Consider the following 21,771-nt stretch of genomic DNA (forward strand, 5'->3'; position numbering starts at 1 on the left):
ATTTTTTCCAAGAATCAACAACATGAAGTAAACAAATTTTGAGAGGCACAATAGAAGAATCCCAGTCAACATATTTTACAGTGTACTTTAGGTAGAGACTTCTTTTGGTACCATTATTATATCCTTCTTTTAACTTGCATCTCATCTTGTCAGAGCAACAAAACAAACCTCCAATATAAATAACTTTTGCACATCCATTGTGAGATTATATAGGTCACATCTGCACTCATTGATTCATATTATGTGGTCTTGCACTTCTTCTCCTTACTCTTTCTATTCCACTCTACAAAAACAGAAATACACCCAAGAATAAAATAATCAATTGAATCATAAAGCTCAAAACAAGTAGATGCAAAATCATATCCACAATTTATAATAGAAATTACATATTACCTTTGAATCAAATATAAGTACAAAATTTGGCCTCGACAATAAGTTCATCATCTCCATAGCTCAGTCGTTCTTCTTGAATCCGTTTAGCAGAATTAAGAAGGGAAGATCGACACTCGTTTAACATAATTAATCGCAAATAGGGAATATCAACAAAACTAGCTGGAAATTCCTCCAAATCCAAACACGATGTCAAATTTAGACATTCAAGAACGGGAAAATGAGCACTACTCCAATCCTTGAGACCTGACCAACCAATTTGCAAGTACTTTAACCTGCAAAATTCATTCTCCCTTGTGTTCCACTCTTGGCCACTGAAAGCACTCATCTTCAATATTAGAATCTCAAGGTTGGGCAATGTGCCAACAATAGCCATATCCTCCGGTGAAAGATAAGTATCATAAAGTGACAACTTCTTGAGGTTTTTGGGGAAAGCTGTTAGAAGCCGAAGGGAATCATTTTCAAGACTTCCATGATATGATTTAATTTTTAACTTCTCCAACTTATGCAAATTGGCAAGACCATTAAGTGAACCAGGCTGCAGGTTATAAACATGGTCGCAATCATTGTAAATCCCAAGTTCCTTTACGTTTGGAATTTTTTCTAAGTCTGGACATTGATGACGTAGCCTCAACCAAGATAGAGCTTGTAGATTTTCTTGGACAAATGTTGGAAGATTGAGCAAACAACCATTAAGATAAATATGCCTCAATCGTGGCATATCCGAAATATTTAATTTTGGCTTATGTTCCGGTACATAGTTAGTAAAAACAATCAAGGTTTGCAAACTTTGAAGCTTGAACCATTCCAAATTTGGAAAGAAATTATTAGTTGTTAAGGCTAAGTATCTCAAATTAACAAGATTCACAATTTCACTTGGTATGTGGTGCTCATGAATTAATCTTGAAGATATGTCCAACACCCTTAGCACCTCAAAACTGGGAAATGGGTTGGAGGAAATATTTTCCCATCCAAAATATAGAATGGAACGAAACTCCAGGGGTGCGCCAGTCTCATCATACCTTTTTCTAATTGCCAAACCCAAATGTATTAACTGATAGCTAATCCAACAACAAGCTTTTGGAACCAAGTTGCCTATTGACATGCTTCTCTTTATTCTCATGAGAATGCGTTTAAGTCTACCCATCTCAACACTATTCTCATTTACAACACACAAAAGCTTCTCCCTCTGAGCTTCTCTCAAGCAAAAGTTATGCAACACATCATGGACACTACAACACTTCATTTTACCGCCAAAACTCCGCTTATCAATTTGAACTAGACCTCTGTCTAGGAGATCTTGTAAGTAAGCCTCACCCACTTCTTCCATGGTGTCATTCAACTCTAGCTTTAAGAACCCCTCTGCAACCCATAGCCTAATTAATTGTTTCACACCAATTTCACTATCTTCTGGGAAAACACCAAAATATAAAAAACAAACTTTCAAATGCAGAGGTAAGTGGCTGTAACTTAATGAAAGTATTTTTGAACATTTTTCTTCCGGATCTGTGTTAAGCAACGAATTCAGATTTTCAGCAATATTCCTCCACTGGTTTAGTGATGGCTGGTCGAAGGAGGTGAAGAGTCCAGCAACCACGGTAATTGTTAGAGGTAATCCTTGACATTTTTCAACAATACCTCTACCAACTGTCTCAAATTCAAGGGGAATTTTTTTTTCCTCAAATACTTTCTTGTAAAATAAATTCCAACTTTCATTGAAATCTAAGAATCGCATGTAATGAGGATTGTTACCTGAACTAGCATAGTCAGCCACCTGTTTGAGCCGTGTAGTTATCAATACTCGACTCCCATTGGAACTTTCTGGGAAACACCTATGGAGGTCATCCCATGCCTTGGTACCCCATATATCATCTATCACAATTAGGTATCTTTGATCCATCAACCTTTGACGCAATTGATTTGGTAGATCAGAGATATCTCCTCCATTGGTGTCAAGAAGGCTAAGGAGAATTTCTCTAAGGTTATGTTCTTGAGATACAGTCGCCCATGCTCGAACTTGAAAATGAGAAATAATTGAGACATCTTCATAGACTCTTCTAACCAAAGTTGTCTTTCCGATCCCTCCCATCCCCACGATTGAGATGACTTCCAATTTGTTTGAATGTGAAATGAGCTTGTGCATTATAGTGTCAAACTCATCGTCACATCCTACCATCACATCGTTGGGCTCAGAAGAACGTTGGGAGGAACTACCAGCTTTGATATTCTCTATTTTGTTTCCACTTTTGGGCTCTGCAGAATGGTTGTTATTGCTCTTAATCTGAATAATCCTCCGTTCAATCGATTCAATCTTTCGCTTTACTTGTTTCAAGGTGTGATAAAGACTCTGAGGAGGCTTAAGTGGGTGCTCTACCCGGTTGCGGCACAAATAAAGTTTATATAATTGGGATTCGATCTTGGCTTCAGCATCTTGAGCCACACATCTGATCTCTGACTCCAAAACTCTCCTTGCCTTGTTCTTCTCCGAATCCTCTAAAAAGGCTTGCAAATGTAGAATCTTCTCACACAGAGATTTGATGGTTTCTGTATCGTCAAAAATCAAACAAGGATGGGGCTGCAGAAAATGGAAGTGTAACGTATTTAGTAGAGAAGTGATATGAGCGAAAGCAGCCATTGAAGATAAAGTTAAGTTAAGAAAAATGGGTTCAGAATGAAACTCAGAATCTCATAGAGATGAAGCAATTGAATGGTTCTGATTATCTTTCATCAATTGCATTCTTTAAGCCATCATGCAAGTCAACTCTGCCTACACCCTGGACTCGTTCGTGGTCGGTAAGTGTGAAGACTTGAAATATGATAAACTATGCTATATCTGAGCTGGCCTGGAATTCACCAATATATAATATGCTCAAATTTTCAAAGTACTGGAATGCGGGGATTATTCTTGTGGGTGACATTATTTAATTTGACAAATTTTTACTATATAATAAGTGGTATGGAGGTAGGAAATTGCATTGTTATTTTCCCTCATAAATTTTGTCTAATATTTTGCTCTCATATTTATATTTATTCTATGCACGATACGCAAAAAATATATGTCTAATATTTATATTTTTAAAAAATAACTAATAAATTCTTACTAATTAAAACTAGTATTTGCACCCGTGCGATGCACTCATAGAAAGAGTTATAACAGTAAGGGTATTTTTGGTGAATGCATGTGTATGGTAACAATAATTGAAAAAATAACGGAAGTTATAACAGTAACAGGGCGTTTGGTTGGAAGGGGGGAATTATGTGAGAAAGGAATTGTAATTCCATGGGAGTTGAATTACTGAGAATAAAGTGGGAATTTAAATTTCAGTGTTTGGTTGACAGGAATAGAATTACTGGGAATTTCAATTCCAATGTTTGGTATACATGGGAATTGAAAGGGAATGAGTAGTATAAAGTCAAAAATGTCCATTATTGTTGTTAGACATTAATTTTAGGTTTAAAAAGGAAGGGATAATTTTGACTCATCACTATCTTTTTTTCCCAGGAATTAAAATCGCAGGGGGGGACATGAGATTTTAATTCCATGAAAATGGGGGAATTGCAATTCCATGGAATTGCAATTCCATGGAATTGCAATTCCCTCCAACCAAACTACGGAATTTAATGGCCTTTGAAATTAGGTGGGAATTAAGTGGGAAGGGAATTTAAAATCCCTCCAACCAAACGCCCTGTAAGGATATTTTTGTCCAAAAAATTATATATTACAACTCTAAAAGCACAATGTACAAATTGATTAGCATTAAAAGTATGGACATAAATGAAGGCTATAAATTTGATTGAGACTTATTATGTTTTTAGATTAGATATTGGGTGTCATGAATTAATTAATCATACTTTTACTTTTCAATTAAATAATAAACAATTCAATCAAATAGTATCATGTGAAGATAGGATTAGAAGAAATAAGGAAGGAAAATTTTAGGTGGAATGTGTAGCATTACTAATAGAAATAAATATGGATTTTCAATTGCTTCTTCAAGTTGAAATTTATTCGACAAGTTTGAGAAAAAATGATTAATATATATATATATATATATATATATATATATATATATATATATATTCCTTGCCATTCATTTAATCATATATTTTTTGTCAAAACATTTCATTTCGAGCATATGACAATAAACTTACCTCGATTTCTCAATTTCATTCTTAGAATGGGGCTTTACCCTCTCCTTTTTTTTTTTTTTTTAATAGTGATTTGAGTTTCTTCTTTCTTGTTGATTTGATTTTCTTCTTTCTTGTTAAGAGTTGAATTGGATTTCAACTTTCCGTTTACTCTTCTACTAACTTTTATTTTATTTGGTACAAGTTTCTGATTATGTCTCTTCCTTTTCCTAAGTGTTTCGACTTTTTTCTTTTACATCTCTAGCGGAAACATACTAGCTCCATTTTCTTTTCCATCAACTTGTTCATTCAACTTTGTCTTTCTCTCGAAAAATGTAAATAGAAACAAAAAAGATATATAAAAGTTGTCAATTGCAAGAAATATAACCATGCAACTTAGTAGATGAATTTTCATGCATTATATTCTATCTAGTATAAAAAACACCTCTAGCAAATTGGTTCACAAGGATTTGATTATTGTCAACCCATATGAAATAAATAAGTTTAAACAAACTAAATGAGTACAAAGAGTAGGTTGAGAAAGTATGTTTGAACAGATACTACAATGTAATTAGGGGCGGAGCCAGGATTTGTTGGTGCGGGGGGCCGATGCTCGAGTTCACCGCGGTTGCCGTTCAATCGAACCGCAGTACAACCAAATCCTAGGACAGCCAATGCCCATGTTGCTCTATACTAAGTGTCATTACTAACACAAAAATAAATTTCTTTGAAGGGGGTCAAGGCCCCCCTGCTAGTAGAAGGTGGATCCGCCCCTGAATGTAATAGAGTCAGTAGTATTCAAAAAAAAAAAAAAAAACTAAATGAGTAGGAAAATGCATTCAAAAAATAATAATAATAACGAGTAGGAAAATACTAATTAACAAACTGATGATAAGAAATCGAAATCCAAATCCAAATCCAAATCCAAATCCAAATCCAAATCCTAATAAAATTCAATTTGGAAGGTATTTTTGTGAAAAAAAAAAAAAAATAGTGCTTATTAATCGCGCAGAGTAATTCAAAGAAGAGCATGGAATGCAATGGCCAACATTTTATAATCTCTCCGCTGATAGATTTCTTGAAGTCGAAGAAACAGTTTAAAAGAATCATTCGTCGAATGAAAAACTATATTGGCTTCGCCCGGGCTCGAACCGGAGACCTTCAGTGTGTTAGACTGACGTGATAACCAACTACACCACGAAACCTTTTGTTCTCTACGAAGCACTTAATTTTATTTATAGGTGTATTGTTTCACCTTGCGTTTTGGTTAGTATATATTTAATAAGAAGTTAATTCTATTCTTGGTCCTAGATTTATAAGTGTCTATTCATTTTTAGTTCTTTTTTTCAAAATATTTTTTTGGGTCTTAATATTATTGTGTCATGACTATTTTTTTGTTATATGTCAATAAAACCATTTAAATGAAGTTAAATATAATGACATTTTGGTTTATTTAGTTCTAAGTACTAAGTTTTTTTTTTTTTTTTTTTTTTTTTTTTTTTTTTTTGTCCAAGATTTTTGTTTTCATTCCACTTTTAGTCTTTTTTGTTTTTGTTTTTGTTTTTTTTTTTCAAAACACCCTCGTTGATCCTAGCATACTTGTGGCATGACCGTTTTTGTCCTCCAACAACAAATATGTTTAAATGACATTAAAAATGACGTTATTACCCACTCAAAAATTCTCCTTTTTTTCTTCTTAGTAATAAAACTATTGTCAATACATAAGTGTACTGTAAAATCTAAAAAACTGCAATTGAAAAAGCCACAGGTCTACATCAATTCATGGCAAACCTTAAGTCTATTTCATAAAAATTCATAACACTTGTGGTTCTATTACCAAGAAGAAAAAATAAAAGAGGATTGGAGTGGTTAGTAACGTCATTTGTAATGTCATTTAAACATATTTGTCGACTTAGGACAAAAAATTGTCATGCAACAATAATGTTACGAACAACATTGATGTTTTGAAAACAAAAAATAGACTAAAAGTGGAATTTAATTAAAGTGATGTATTGTTTGACTCAAAATATTAATATTGTTTAAATTCTTAAATGATTAAGATTTTTTAAGATAATGGATAAAATTAAAAGTGTAGATGCACTGATGATACACTTTTTTAAGATAACAACAAACATTATTTCAAAAAGTTACGAAACAAACAAGCATGTGCACATGAACTGGTGCACATTCACATGTACAAATCCAACATAAATCTGACTTAAAACATTTCAAACCAAACATTTCAAAAATTAGAAAACATATAAATGTACAAACATATAACATAAATATGACTTAAAACTTAAAAGGAGATACAAAGGACAATGAAAAAGTAGTAATATTACCCATCAAACATGTAAACCAGAGCATGAAACGGCCACCTCAAACAACTATAGCAATTCCACACGGTGCGTCATGGCATCACCTGGCAAAATCAATACAAATGTTGTTTTATTTATCTCTTCATAAACAAATATATATATATTTGCATACACAACTTCACCTAACCTTTTATTATTAAGATTAACAACTCTATCTATAACACATGTCTAAAGTCTACACAAATTAAATTTCCATATTAACGTCCTAGATATATAGCATGTTGAAGTTGTAAAATATTGTTACCTAGTTTTGAGCATGCATGATGGAATTGAGTTTCTTTAACGGTACGGTTCAGCAACAGCAAGGTAAAAAAAACCCATGACTCCAGTGTGGCTCTGGCTATTGCTATAATTAGACTCAATGGTTATCATTTCCCCCTCAGCAATCTTGACAGAACCGGGTCGAGGATAACAAGTTGACATTCCTACAATATATCCCGCTTCATTTCCAGGCTCCTTTCCTTTTCCATAAATCGGAAGGGATGAGCATATTGTCCGTCCATCCTAAAACAAATCAAAAAATAGGTGTTTAAACAATAGATTTCACGCTACACAAACACAAACTCAAACCTAGACAAGCAAAAATACCTGTCCATAAAGAGTTGAACCAATCCCTCCTGCGTGCCAGGGCCGTATTTTAAATTTTGGTGGCCCTGTTCTAGTAAATAAATGTGGCCCTACCAAAATCACAATTTTTAAAATTAATACATGTAAGTTTCGAACCTTTGACTTTAAAGTTAAAATACAACAAATACACATTTTTACCATCTCTTCATAGAACCTTTTAAATTTAATTGAAAACTTTTAATTTTTATTTATAAACTAGCTAGGTAAAAATTAAGCATTGGACCTCTAAACTTTGGGGCCCCTCTAAAGTTGGGGGCCCTGTGCGGTAGCCCAGCTTGCACAGCCTAAAATCCGGCCCTGCTGCGTGCTGGTGGGCAACAGCATAGATGACATCCCCTCCATTTGGCAAAATTACACTTGCACTTTGGGTATGAACACATTTATCTTTAGCCACAGCAGCAGAACATGACTCCATGGAATATTCAACCTGAATCATATATGTTAGACCAACGGGATGGATTATTTTTTAGGAAAAAGGGGACAGGGTTGGAGGAAGTATAATGTATATATATAACATAATAATACATAAGGTAGGTATGTAATGGTGAATTAATATAATCACCTGGCACGGGTGCAATTTGTTGAACCCTTTGGAATCATCAGATTTTTTCCAAGAATCAACAGCATCAAGTAAATAAATTTTGAGAGGCACAATGGAGGAATCCCAGTCAACATATTTCACAGTGTACTTTAAGTAGAGACTTCTTTTGGTACCATTATTAAATCCTTCTTTTAACTTGCATTTCATCTTGTCACCGCAACAAAACAAGCCTCCAATATAACCTCGTTCTTTAAATAACTTTTGCTCAAACATTGTGAGATTATAGAGGTCACACCTGCACTCAATGCATCCCATCCTATCTTCCGCACCCCGGGTATCGATTATATGCACGTTAAGTGTCCATCCCTCGTCATAACCTTCAGGGATATCGGTTGGGTTCCCAACTTCTATTCCATATGGATTTGGGATGTGACTGTCAGTTTTTCTCGTCTCTGCTCCGAGCCCAAAATGTTGTGTAAGAGTGGAACAAATTCCAGAGTTCCCCACAACAATATAATCTGATTGGTTAAGCCCCAAACTTGGCTTTTCAACACCTTGACGCAGATAGGACCTTACAACGGTCCAATGGTGGAGATATGCCTCGTGAAGAGGGACTGAGTTCCCGGCTTCATCAACCACTTCTGCATCAAATCCTTTGATAGCAATATGGCCTTTAGGGAAGTCGATTTTGTAATAGTATTCGATTGATACCATTCCAGGTTCTACTTCAACCTTTGGTGATAGGAAGGTAGCTGTTTTTACCCCATTCTTATTCCTTAAAGTCTTAGCTGCTTGTGAAGTTTGAGATGATGATGTTGCCAATATTAGTAAGATTGTTGCCAGTGAAAGCATCCACCAATCTGAATTGCGTGACCACATTTTCTTTTCCGATCCTTCAATGCATGTTACCAAGTTAAATTAGCAATAGTTAGCAAATGAAGGCTTGAGTTTGTCATTCCCAAAAAGACTTGGAGTGGTAACAACCAACCAAGCCCACAACATTAGTCATCTATTAGTACTTGGCAAATTATACCATGGACCATGATTTCATATTGCAATGTGGATCAAGATCGAATAAATGTTTATTTTTAATGTACTATTTTTTTTTTTTTTTTTTGTAGTATATCAAAAAATAAACATTCAGAACACAAATGAAAAATTTATAAAATAAACATTCGACGTACTAAAAACGAGAACTTTTAATATACTAATAATGAAACTTATATCAATAGCGCACCTTGTAATAAGGTGGACCATGATTGACAGTGGCAAATTATATCATGAACCATGGTCCACCTTACATTGTGAACTTGGTCCAAAACGATATTTAGATTATGTATCTGCAGTTATCATGTTATCTACCTTCAATTAACAAATTTTTTACATATAAATAAATTGAATGTACATAATATGTTAACTGTAGATACATAATCTATTAACTATAAGTACATAATGACCCTGTTTGGTAAATGACTGTTAACTGATTAGGTTAATTAGAGGGTATAACTAGTTGATAATATTAGCTGATTGTAGAAAGGTGTTTGATAAATTAGCTGTTAGCTGATAGTTGTTTAGTATAATTTCCTTTTCTCAAAAAGCTAATTGAAAAAGTTGCGCTTTGACCAGCTTTTTGAATTTCAGCATTTTGGAGTTACAAAAAGTTAATTAACCAAACACTTATATTAATTTTTTAACCAAATCAAAAAGTTAATAGTAGTCAAATAAGTCAAAATTAGCCAATAGGTTAACTATTTTATCAAACAGAGCCAATATGTTAACTAGAGAAATATAATAGTTTAATTGTAGTAGCTTTAATAGGTACATAATTTATCGCCACACTAGGCATGTACAAAATATGTTAACATATATACATAATATGAACATTTTTTTTTTTTTTGGAAACTACATAATATATGGTAGGTACTTAATTTATTGAGTAAAGGTATATAATATATTAAGTGTAGATACATAATTTAAATGTCATTTTGGACAAGATTCATAATACAAAGTAAATCACGATCCATGGTATAATAATTGAATCATGGTACAACCTGTATATGAGGCTATCCTTATCTCTTGAAGAATCAATTGTTAAACTATATATGGACTAAAGTCCATCTTGCAATGTGGATTTTGATTCAAAAATTATGTGTCTGCAGTCAATATATTTTTTTACATATAATTAACAGTTTATGTGCATATATATAAATAAATTGAAAGCACATAACATGTTAACTGCAGATACATAAGATATCAATTACAAACACATAATATGTTAACTCCGACACAAAATATGAACATAACTATAGACACTGGTCATGGTATAATTTGCCCTGCAAGAGTTATCTTTTTTTAAAAATGAGCAATACTTCCACATCATCAAATCTTCAACTCCTTTACTATTTTCACAACATCATTGTAACTCCAATCCACTTTCAAAAGTGGGTCTTAGCTTTATATCACATTAAAAGTTGTTATCTTTTCTTTTTTCAATATAATAATAATAATAATAATACAAAAACTGTCATTTAACAATTTTTATTCGTATTACAAGCTTGCAATACTCATGACTAAAAAAAAAAAAGTATTTTTCCACTACAGTTTTAAAGTGATAAACTTTCAGAGGGCGTTTGGTTCAGGTTATATAAGATAATCAAGGTTATATTTGCTTGGTAATATAAGATTCACATGTTTGGTTCAGATTATGTAACTTTCTCAGTGAGTGTCAATAACCTCCGCATTAAGTTTTTAGCTATTGGAATGAAATGTGAGATACTCTCGAGGGTACATTATTTTAGTATTAAAAGTACATTATTTTATATACTAGTATTTTTTATGCGGGATGCGCAAAAAATAGGTGCCCAATATTAATACATTATATTAAAATTTTAAATTTATTTAGATTTTAGATATTTAAATTATTCTAAATAATAATAATAATAATGTAAATCATTTTTATAAATTTGATATTTATATTTATGAACTAATTAACATATAACTCAAATATTTAATGTGTATATATTATTATTAATGAAGAAGATAAGAAAATATATGGTGGATGCATGTGCATGGTAACAATAGTGGAAAAGATAACAGAAGTTATAACGGTAGGGGTATGTTTGTCCAAAATATTTTAATGTACAACCTTTATAGCATAATGTACAAAAAAACCTTAACGGAAAAAACGAACATAAATCAGGGGTATAACTTTCATTCACACTTATTATGTTTTTAGATACTACGTATCAAATAATGTACCTTCAGTACGCAAATAATGTACCTTTAGTATATTAAAAATGTACCCTATATTCATGGTCCACTCAAATTGTGTGGACCATTGTCCATACAATAATTTGCCCCCTCCAATTTCTTAGGTAATCTCATATTCCATTGTTTTATTATTAATGTTGGGCTTTGGACGTTTTAATCAATTTATCGGCAAATTATCAAGCATGTCCCAATTCCAGCCTATTCCCAACATCCAATAGATCGAATTGTTTGGTACAAAGAAAATGATGGCCAATGTTCGGTAAGCACAACATATGAATTAGCTATGGGCTCAACGGAATCACCAGAAGCGGCAAAGTGGAATAATATTTGGAAACTCAAAGTGCCGAACCGCATATGTACATTTCTATGGCTCGTTAGACACAATAGGATTATGACGAACCAGAATCGAAGAAGACGTGGCTTCACAAATGATGAGAATTGCTGGTTCTGTTTAACGACAACAGAGGACACAGATCATATCCTAAGATTCTGCCCACTTGCAGAGGAAGTCTGGAAAGCCGTCCTACCACAATATCAGGATCAGCTACGCCACCTCCCTTTGGTCGATTGGTTAGATGAAGGGCTAAAGGCCAAAGGTTCTAGGAGAAAACCGGGCAATGATAACTCTACCTTTTCAATTACACTCTGGTGGCTATGGAAATGGCGCAATGAGGCCGTATTCAACAACTCGTTTACTCCTTTGAAGTCCAAAATCGCTTTGATCATATCCCAAGCCAACGAGATCAACCGCTCTTTTACAAGATCTAAAGGCACTCAACCTTCTAATGATCTGGCATGGAAGATGCTTTGTTGGACTAAACCCCCGGATGGTATCCTCAAGCTCAACATCGACGGAGCAGTTGCTATGGACTCTCATGCTGCAGGCTGTGGCGGGGTGTTTAGAGACTCATCAGGCTGTTGGAGAACAGGGTTCCTAGTGAAGCTAGGAACTTGCACACCCTTTGAAGCCGAAGCTTGGGCAATCCTTAAAGGAATTCAAATCGCCCACTCCATAGGCATCAGAAGGATTCACATAGAAAGCGATTCGGATGAAGCAGTGGACTTTCTCTGTGCGTCTAGAATTTCTACCACTGCCGCACACAACATTCTTATAGCATGTAGACAGGAGCTTCACCACTTCGACTTCTGGCAGATCAACCATATCTTTAGAGAACAAAATTGTGTTGCGGACACGCTAGCTAAGTTGGCCATCAACCATGATTATGGTCTTCTATCATTATATGACCCTCCAGATGAAATTAGAGGAAGCCTGGAAGATGACATGCTTGGCTTGCCCTCGTGGCGCAATGTGAATACGTTTGTATAAACTGTAAATCCCTCTTGGGTATCCCCCTTCCTATTATATAAAAAAAAAAAATTTATCGGCAAATTATGTTGTGCATCCGTATGCACCATGCATGGTGCATACGGATGCAAAAACGACGTCATTTTATTAAAAACGCGCGTCTCTCCTTAAAAAAAATCAGATTCGATTCCCAGCAACAATATATGAACTATAATTCCATAATCGATGAACTATAATTCCATAAGCGATGAACTAAAATTCCAGAATCTAATCTATGAACTAAAAATTCCAGAATGAATGAACTAAAATTTCAGAATCTATGAACTAAAATTTCAGAATCGATGAACTACAATTCCAAAATCGATGAACTATAATTCCAGAATCAATTAACTAAAATTCCATAATGAATGAACAACATAATGATGTTGCTGGGAATCGAACCTGAATTTTTTTTTAAGGGGAGACGCGCGTTTTTAATAAAACGACATCGTTTTTGCATCCGTATGCACCATGCAGGGTGCATACGGATGCACAACATAACTACTCCAATTTATCTTATTACCGTTGTCTTATTTACATATCTTAGTTTTAAACTAAACACATGAATTTAACATTCCCAGTAATCTAATATTCTCATCAATCTAATATTCTTTAGGGGGCATTTGGTTCAGGTTATATTACATAACCAAGGGAATGTGACATTCTCAAGCTTACATTCCTATGTTTGGTTCATATTCTCTGAGGGAATATAACATTCTCAGGGAATGCAACATTCCCTCCACATAAGATTTTGAAGGGAATGTGATTCCCTTCATTTTGTTAGGTAATGTAAGATAACCTTGGTAATTATAAATTTTGTCATTTTAATTCTAATTATTTAAAGATATATATTTTATGTTAGCTTATTATTATTATTATTATTATTATTATTATTATTATAAAAGATAACCCTAAACCAAACACGATTATATTACATACCTCAATTTTAACCAAACACGGGAATCTAACATTCCCAGTAATCTAACATTCCCAGCAATCTAACATTCCCTAAGGTAATCTAACATTCCCTAAGGTAATCTAACATTCCGTGAACCAAACGACCCTATTTCAGGGTTTTGATTAGCCTGAGATTTTTTTTTCAGGGTTTTGATTAGCCTGAGATTTTTTTTTGCCATTCAAACCTATACCTAGCCCACATTACCAGTATGAATATATATTCTTTTCAACCTAAAGGCATGGGAATAAGGGAAAATTGTAATTTATGTCATTTCATAATATGTCAATTCCGATTCTTGAATTGTTAGTGGTATAAATGTTGTCCTTCAATTTTCAGAACGGTACATAAATTGCCTCACTTGTACCGTGCGCGAGGAAAATTGATGGGTAACATTTACACTACGGAAGGAGCAATATATGTAACGTTTTGAAAATTGAGAGACAACATTTACACCACAAATAATTCAGGAGTAACGTCGATAAATAACATATTATGGAAGAACATAAATTACAATAGAATATTAACATCCTACCTACACCTACCAATTAAGCTTCCATGTAGCTAATCAAGTAATAATAGTATATGGTAATATTCCCATCATCACGAATTGGTTTATCATGATAGTTGTATATATGAAACAGTTTAATTTGCAGAAGCTAATAACTGCTAATTTAAGAGCTGGGGATGGGAGGCAAAAAAGATTGAAGTTGACGCAAAGAACAAGAAGAGAGCATAGCAGTACCTGATAGTTGGTGGGCGGGTGAAGAAATTAAAACCCTAAAACCCCAGAAGTAAGTGAAGAAACAAAAACAAATTAAAGATGGAAGAAACCCAGAAGTGGAAACATGAAGGCAATTGAAGTTTAGGATAGCAATATAAAGTTGGCGAATTCCGAACACGACAAGCGATGATCGACACGCTGCTATGCTGAGAGCACATGCCAAATGGTGAACGCGTGGCCCCTATTGGCTGTCTCCATCACTCCATAACTTTGTGCCTAACGTTTTTTTCTTAATACTAATTTTAAATCCTGAAACCTCTATCCAAGAGTGTTCAGAGGATGTAAATCCTGAATAGTCACTCTTTCTTCTTGACTCTCTGGACTCTCTGCTATTGAAATAATGACTTTGGATTAGGTATGCTTGGCCGAAAAATAAATATATTTATCACAAAATATGAAATGATCGAAATAAATTATATATCATTTCTATTAATATGATATTTATAAATACTTTTTATTATAATTAGATCAAATTTTAGCATTTTAGAATAATTTAAATATTAAGAAAAACATTTGAAACTTCTATATTATATTGACTAAATAGTTCATAAAAAGTAACTTTTTTACAATTAGATTTATAAATAAATTTCACAAATTACAATTTTACAATGTGAGACTAAATTGATAGTTGCAAAACAATTGAAGGACCAAAACATTGATTTTTCACAATACACACACACTCTCGCTCTCTCTCTCTCTCTCTCTCCAGGCCATGCGAACGAAGGAATGCACCGCAATTTCTTCACGAATGTACCACAAGGTCTCTACGCGTCTCTCAAAATGCTCGAGTAGTGCAGTGCATTGATAAAGAAATTGTGGTGCATTCCTTTAGTTCAATTCGGCGTGCTTGGGGAGTACAATGCATCGGTGGAGTAATTGAGGTGCATTCCTTCAATTTGCACGGAGAGAGTAGTCCACACTTGAACTGGACCCATATATATACTCCCGGCCTAAGTCTCATTTTATGTGTCTGGTTCAGTTAACGTGGCTTGACTGAAGTTATTTTTAATTCAGTTTTTCTTAATATTAATTTTAGTATTAGTATACAATATATACATATATATATATATATATATATATATACACACACACACACACACACACACAAAGGGTGTGTTTGGTTCGCACATGGGAATCGAAATCAGAATAGGAATCAAATGCTTAGTAATGGTAATGAGTTTTGGTGAAAGTATTTCGCATATTTAGTAGTAGGGTGGAATTGGAATGATTACCAATATTGATGTTTGGTTGTGTATCTATAACCCTATAATGGGAATAAATATTTTAAACGTATGAAAACAAAAAATCAAGGCAATTGATCCTAATAGAGGGGTAATCAAATCTCATAATTGTGTTTTAAAAAGTTATCAATCAAATACTAACTGTGCTTTTGATTCCTATTCCTAGTGTATAAACCCATGAACCAAACACACCCTAAAAGTACTATTAAACACAACAAAAAAAATAATCAAATTTAAAAATAAATAAAAATACTAAAGAAGAAACAATTGGTTTAACCAATGAATAATAAGTATGACAAATAAAATGGGACATGGAGAGTATATGACAATTACTATATGAACACTTTTGTTATCCTTTCAAATGGGTGGTCACATAATCAAATCCTATTAATGGAGACATTGAATATTGTAAAGAATTATGTGTTTGAAGATATGTCCTTCACCGAATAGTTATGCTGTGCAACCGAATGTACCATGCGCATGGTGCATACGATGCAAAACGACGTTGTTTTGACTAAAAACGCGCGTCCCACTTAAAAAAAAAAAATCAGGTTCGATTCTCGGCAATAGCATTATTGTGGATATATAGTTATGAATTTCTGGATATATAGTTATAAATTTGTGGATATATAGTTATGAATTTATGGATATTTAGTTCATTCATTGTGGATATTTAGTTCATTCATTGTAGATACTTACTTCATTCATTCACTGTAGATATATAGTTATGAATTTATGGATATTTAGTTCATTCATTGTGGATATTTAGTTCAATCATTGTGGATATTTAGTTCATTCATTGTGGATTTTTACTTCATTCATTCATTTATTGTGAATTTTTACTTCATTCATTTACTGTGGATATATAGTTATGAATTTTTGGATATATAGTTATGAATTTTTGGATATATAAAAATGCTATTACCGGGAATCAAACCTGATTTTTTTTTTAAGTGGGACGCGCATTTTTTTAATCAAAACGGTGCCGTTTTACAACCGTATACACATTGCAAGGTGCATTCGGTTGCACAGCATACTTTGCGTCCTTCACCTACTCCCGCGAGACAACTTCGTGGATAAGTTTTCTATTTACAAATATATAATTGTCTCCTTCGAACAAAAGATAAGCCGTGCCCACAAATGTCAAAAGTGAGCGAGTTTCGAAGTATGAACAGAGGCGATCGAGTCCAAAATATTGTGGGCGAGTTCTGAACATCGTGGCCCGTAAACCCGGGTTGGCTGTCACCATTCTCCATCACTCCGTAACATTGTGGCTATATATATATATATATATATATATATATATATATATATATTCTAGATTAATTTTAAATCTTTAAAATTCGTGCTCAAGAGCTGTTGAAGAAGATAAATAATAAGTGTCTCAAGCAACCTCAGTTAATTCTCTGTTCTTGTTATTAGAGTTGTGACTTTAGGTTAGATGGTCCATCGAACTAACCTGCGGAAAAACTTAGTTGTTAAGTTTTGTAATACACATTTTGAGAAACATATCATTGTCTCCTTCGAAAAGAAAAATTAAAAAAGGATGCATACAATTGTCAATGGTTTCACACGATTGGAGGCGATCGAGGCCAAAATATTATATATTTATTGGTTCACACTAAAAGGTGCATATCTCCATTGTTCTGGTTTGCAAAATGCACGCGTCTTTACTAGTACTTATTTTTACACTAGCCACAGAAAAACTATTTTCTTGTTGAATTTATTTTCGTCGAAGGAAGTAAATTACGAACTGTCATATATATAGTATTCACTTCTTTATTGACATTAAAATTCCTTTTTATTTACTGATTATTGTAAATTTGTCAACCTCATTCTGTATTAAAAAAGTGGGGCTTTGATTGTTTGTGTGATGTGGAATTGCAAAAAAAACAAAACAAAACAAAAAATTGAGTCTTTGGGTTTTTATTTTGGTTTATTTGCTGGGTTTTTGTTTTGTTTTTGCATTGTTTTTTGCCCAATTTGATAAAATAATTAGCTTATCAGTCAATTTTGACTTATTTGATCACTATTAGTTTTTTGACTTGGTTAAATAATCAATATTGAATGTTTGATTAATTAGCATTTTGTAACAGCTTATTACCCCAAAATACTAAAATACAAAAAGTAGCTCAAAGTAGCTTTTCTGATCAGTTTTTTTGAAAAAAGTCATTTTGCATGTAATCAGCTATCAGCTAACAGTTAATTTACCAAACACTTTTCTACCATCAGCTAATGTTATCAACTAGTTAAACTAATAACCCAATCAGCTAATATCTATTTACCAAACACTTCATTTGTTTATCGTTTTGTGCTCTGGAGTTTGATATACTGTGGACTGGTGCAAAACGAAAATTAATTGAAATGTTAGAAACTTGAGATTATAATGGTTTTATTTAATTTTGATTTTGCAGAATGGGATGATTGAATTATAATTGTTTTTCTTGTGGGTATCCAAAGGCACAGATTGAAATTTGGGAAGTCTGCAGAAGTTTGGAATTTGTTTTTTTGTATGATAATAGTGTGGGCGTGTGGCACTGTAAGTCAGGGCCGGTTTTTAGATTTTTATGGTTCTGTTCGAATAAATAAATAAGGCCCTATCAAAATTAAAATAACTAATACCGTAATTTTATTATCAAAATATATAACACAAAAAAATTATCAGTGCATCGCACGCACACTGCACGGATAATTGGGCAATTATTTGCTCGAATTCAAGCAAGAATAACATAAAAAAATATCATCGATACAACCCATTTCATCAATTACACTATATAATATTCGTTGTTATAATTTAAAGATTATAACAAATCTTTTCCGTGCAACGCACAAGTAAAAATAGACATTATGGAATAATAATAGTGTGCACAAGTTTTGAACCTTAGACCTCAAAGTTAAAATATAATAAATACATGTTCTTACCATTTGTTTATAAAGCCTTTTAAGTTAAAAAACTTTCAATTTTTATTTATAAACTAAGTAAAAATAAAATATTGAACTTCTAAAATTTGGGGCCCTGTGCAGTAGCCCAGTTTGCACAGCCCAAAATCCGGGCTGTTTTCCAACTTTCTTTTTTGGGGTGTGAAAAACAAGATAAGATTTGAAAAGGGAAAAAGTGAGTGGGAAATGAAACAAGATAAGATTTGAATAGGGAAAAAAATGAGTGGTTGCGCTACAGAAGCTTCAATCCTTTACTGCTAAAGCATTACTCTATGTAGTTTTTACTTTGCAGGTTTCTTTATGTAGTCAAAGTTAAGTGAAACCACATAGAGAGTCTTTATCACCAAGGACCTGTTTATTTTTCATTGCATTTGCCTTCGCATTTATTGCTGCTAGCTTGCAAGTTTTGAATCCTTTCTTGTGCAGAAATTAGTTTATGTTGGTAGTATATAGGTAAGGTATATAGGTAAAATCATTGTTTTGGTTCATTTTTTTTTTTGGATGCTACTGACTCTATTACAATGTAGTCACAAAGAGCCAAAAACGCTTCCACTGAGGCTCAAAATTACAACCTCCCATATGAGAATCCAACTCGGGTGTCATCTGTGCACAAGGTGCTTGGCATTGTTTTGGTTCTTAAATTGTTTTAAAATTGTTAATTTAGTTCCTAACTTTTAATTTGAACGAATGGACCCTCTAATTGTTTTAAATTTCGTTAATTAAATCACCTAGTCACTATTTCGTCAATCAGTCATTAACTCTCTCAGAAGATTTAATTGACGAAATTTAAAACAATTGAATGATCAATTTGTTCAAATTATAAATTAACGAAATTGTGGTAGAGTAACTTCTCAAAGGTTAGTGTGAGAAAAGATTGAATTAGAATTTCAGCAAAAGATCACCCTCAATGGGATAAAATGAAACTAAAAAATAATTTGGATTGGATGAGAAATAGGCGGGATTAGGGAAACAACTAAAAGGAAAAGAGACTAGATTAGGATAAGATCATCAAAAAGAAACTATTAGTGTTACTGATGAGTGGTGAGCTTTAAAAGTTAAGTTTAGTTTTCTCTTTCATTATCTTATTTGCTTTAGATGAATAAATATAACCATGCAACTTAGTAGATGAATCTTCATGCATTTTATCTGTGAACTATATAATAAACATCTCTAGCAAGTTGATTCTCAAGGATTTGATTATCTGTGAAACCATAAGAAATAAATATGTTTAAAGAAACTAAAAGAGTAGGAAAACACTAATTAACAAACTGATAAGAAATTCAAATCCTAATAAAATTTAATTTGGAAGGTATTTAGAAAAAAAAAAAAAAAAACTAGTGCTTATTAATCGCGCCAGAGTAATTCAAAGAAGAGTAGGGAAGGTAATGGCCAACATTTTATAATCTCTCCGCTAATGGAGTTTCTTGAAGTCAAGAATCGGTTTAGAAGAATCGTTCCTCTAAACGACTAAACATACAATAAAACTAAAATTTGGCTTCGCCCGGAGACCTTCAGTGTGTTAGACTGACGTGATAACCAACTACACCACAAAACCATTTGTTCATTGTAATGCACTTATAAATATATGTAAGATGAAGACGAGATGAGAGGTGTGTTGTTTGACTTTGCATTTTGGTCGTTAGTATATACGGAGTATTTAATAAAGAATTAATTCTATTTTTGTTCTTATTTTGTAGTATTTTTTTTTTTTTTAAACATCTTCCTTTGTTCAATTTTTCATACCACAATACTATTAGGACCAATATTGATGTTTTGAAAAAAAAAAATAGACTAAAGTAGAATGACACATATAATTAATCTAAAAAAAAAAAAAAAAAAAAAAACAAAGACTTAACACTTAAACTAAATAGACCAAAACGGTAGCGTATTTAACGTTATTTAAACGATTTTATTAACAGAGGACCAAATATGGTCATGTCACAATAATACTAAGACCATACATAATGTTTTGAAAAAAAAAAAAGACTAAAAGTGAACTGATATATCTAGGACCAAAATTGTAATTAACTCTTTTTGGAGCGTTATGTTGTGCAACCGTGTGCATGGTAATTTCTAAACTGTATAGTTATCACGATTTGTGAATACGGAGTTCAGAAATTATGAATCCAATTCTGTGTGCTCCATGCGTAGTGCACATCAAAACTTGCATTGTTAATAACCCCAATGAAGTTTGAACCCATAACCTCCTAATTGAGATAAACATTTTATGCCGCCTAACCACAAGGCCTTTGACTATAATTAACTCTTTAATAAATATTAAAGTTAAATTTTAAATTATATGCATAAATTATTTAAATAACTAAAATGAACATTTGATCAACTCATTAAAAAAAAAAAGTAACATAAGGCTAAATGGGAAAGGTAATCATTTGAATTTAACATTACTTATTAATCTAGAATTCTAGTTTAAAAAGAAAAACTTAAAATGAAAGTATTATTATTATTATTATTATTATTATTATTATTATTATTATTATTATTATTATTATTATTATTATTATTATTATTATTATTATTATTATTATTATTATAACTGGAGAAAGGTAAATGTGGGTTAATCATGTGTATTTGTTATTAATTATTTATTCTATAATTTGATATTTAAAAAAAAAAAAAAAAGATAATAAGAGAATGTGAAAGTTTGTTATTAGTATTAGTACCCATCATTTCATTTTGAGGAGTGCGAGAATGGTAGAGTAATACATTGTGCTCACACCAGCAATTTAATTAAAGTCAATTGTTTGACTCAAAATATTAATATTGTTTAAATTCTTAAATGATTAAGATTTTTTTAAGATAATGGATAAAACTAAAAGTGTACATGCACTGATACATTTTTTTAAGATAATAACAACAAACATTATTTCAAAAGTTAAGAAACAAATTAAGCAAGCATGTGCACATGAACTGATATACATATACATGTACGAACCAAACATAAATCTGACTTAAAATGAGATACAAATTACGAAAAAAATTAGAAATATTACAAACCAAACATTTCAAAAATTTAAGGAATAAGGTTCAAATTGGCCACTGAACGTAACCTGAAAATGCAATTAGGCCACTGAACGAAAAAAAAAAAAAAGAAAAAGTGCAATTAGGCCACTGAACACTCCAAAAATGTGCAATTTCACCTGATAGCAGGTTA

General features: G+C 32.5%; 2 protein-coding genes and 1 non-coding gene across 3 annotated transcripts; all 3 read right to left on the reverse strand.

Moving 5' to 3' along the window:
- Positions 1–1,522: 1,522 nt before the first annotated feature.
- Positions 1,523–21,051, reverse strand: LOC109186453 (putative late blight resistance protein homolog R1A-3). The gene is made up of 3 exons (XM_019336438.1): positions 21,041–21,051; positions 2,143–3,103; positions 1,523–1,766 (listed from the first exon to the last, which is right to left on the reverse strand). Exons 2-3 carry the CDS (start codon positions 3,023–3,025, stop codon positions 1,741–1,743), a joined length of 909 nt encoding a protein of 302 aa, XP_019191983.1. The 5' UTR covers positions 3,026–3,103; positions 21,041–21,051; the 3' UTR covers positions 1,523–1,740.
- On the reverse strand, positions 5,650–5,723 carry TRNAV-AAC. The gene has a single exon. It is a non-coding gene; the product is annotated as a tRNA-Val (tRNA).
- Positions 6,714–8,958, reverse strand: LOC109186452. The gene is made up of 5 exons (XM_019336437.1): positions 8,086–8,958; positions 7,832–7,950; positions 7,485–7,521; positions 7,141–7,400; positions 6,714–6,940 (listed from the first exon to the last, which is right to left on the reverse strand). The coding sequence occupies exons 1-4, from the start codon at positions 8,941–8,943 to the stop codon at positions 7,176–7,178; spliced, it is 1,239 nt and encodes a 412-aa protein (XP_019191982.1). The 5' UTR covers positions 8,944–8,958; the 3' UTR covers positions 6,714–6,940; positions 7,141–7,175.
- Positions 21,052–21,771: the final 720 nt, after the last annotated feature.

Source organism: Ipomoea nil, unplaced genomic scaffold (assembly GCF_001879475.1).
Source record: "Ipomoea nil cultivar Tokyo-kokei standard unplaced genomic scaffold, Asagao_1.1 scaffold1407, whole genome shotgun sequence".
Taxonomy (NCBI): Eukaryota; Viridiplantae; Streptophyta; class Magnoliopsida; order Solanales; family Convolvulaceae; genus Ipomoea; species Ipomoea nil.

Excerpts from the sequence above, each read along its gene's own strand:
- LOC109186453 (XM_019336438.1), bottom strand. The coding sequence starts at position 3,025 with ATGGCTGCTTTCGCTCATATCACTTCTCTACTAAATACGTTACACTTC. Across the intron at positions 1,767-2,142 it reads GGCTGACTATGCTAGTTCAG|GCTATGGGTTGCAGAGGGGT; the intron begins GTAACAATCCTC and ends ACAATTAATTAG.
- LOC109186452 (XM_019336437.1), bottom strand. The coding sequence starts at position 8,943 with ATGTGGTCACGCAATTCAGATTGGTGGATGCTTTCACTGGCAACAATC. Across the intron at positions 7,522-7,831 it reads ATCTATGCTGTTGCCCACCA|GCACGCAGGAGGGATTGGTT; the intron begins GCACGCAGCAGG and ends AATACGGCCCTG. Across the intron at positions 7,401-7,484 it reads GTTCAACTCTTTATGGACAG|GATGGACGGACAATATGCTC; the intron begins GTATTTTTGCTT and ends GATTTGTTTTAG.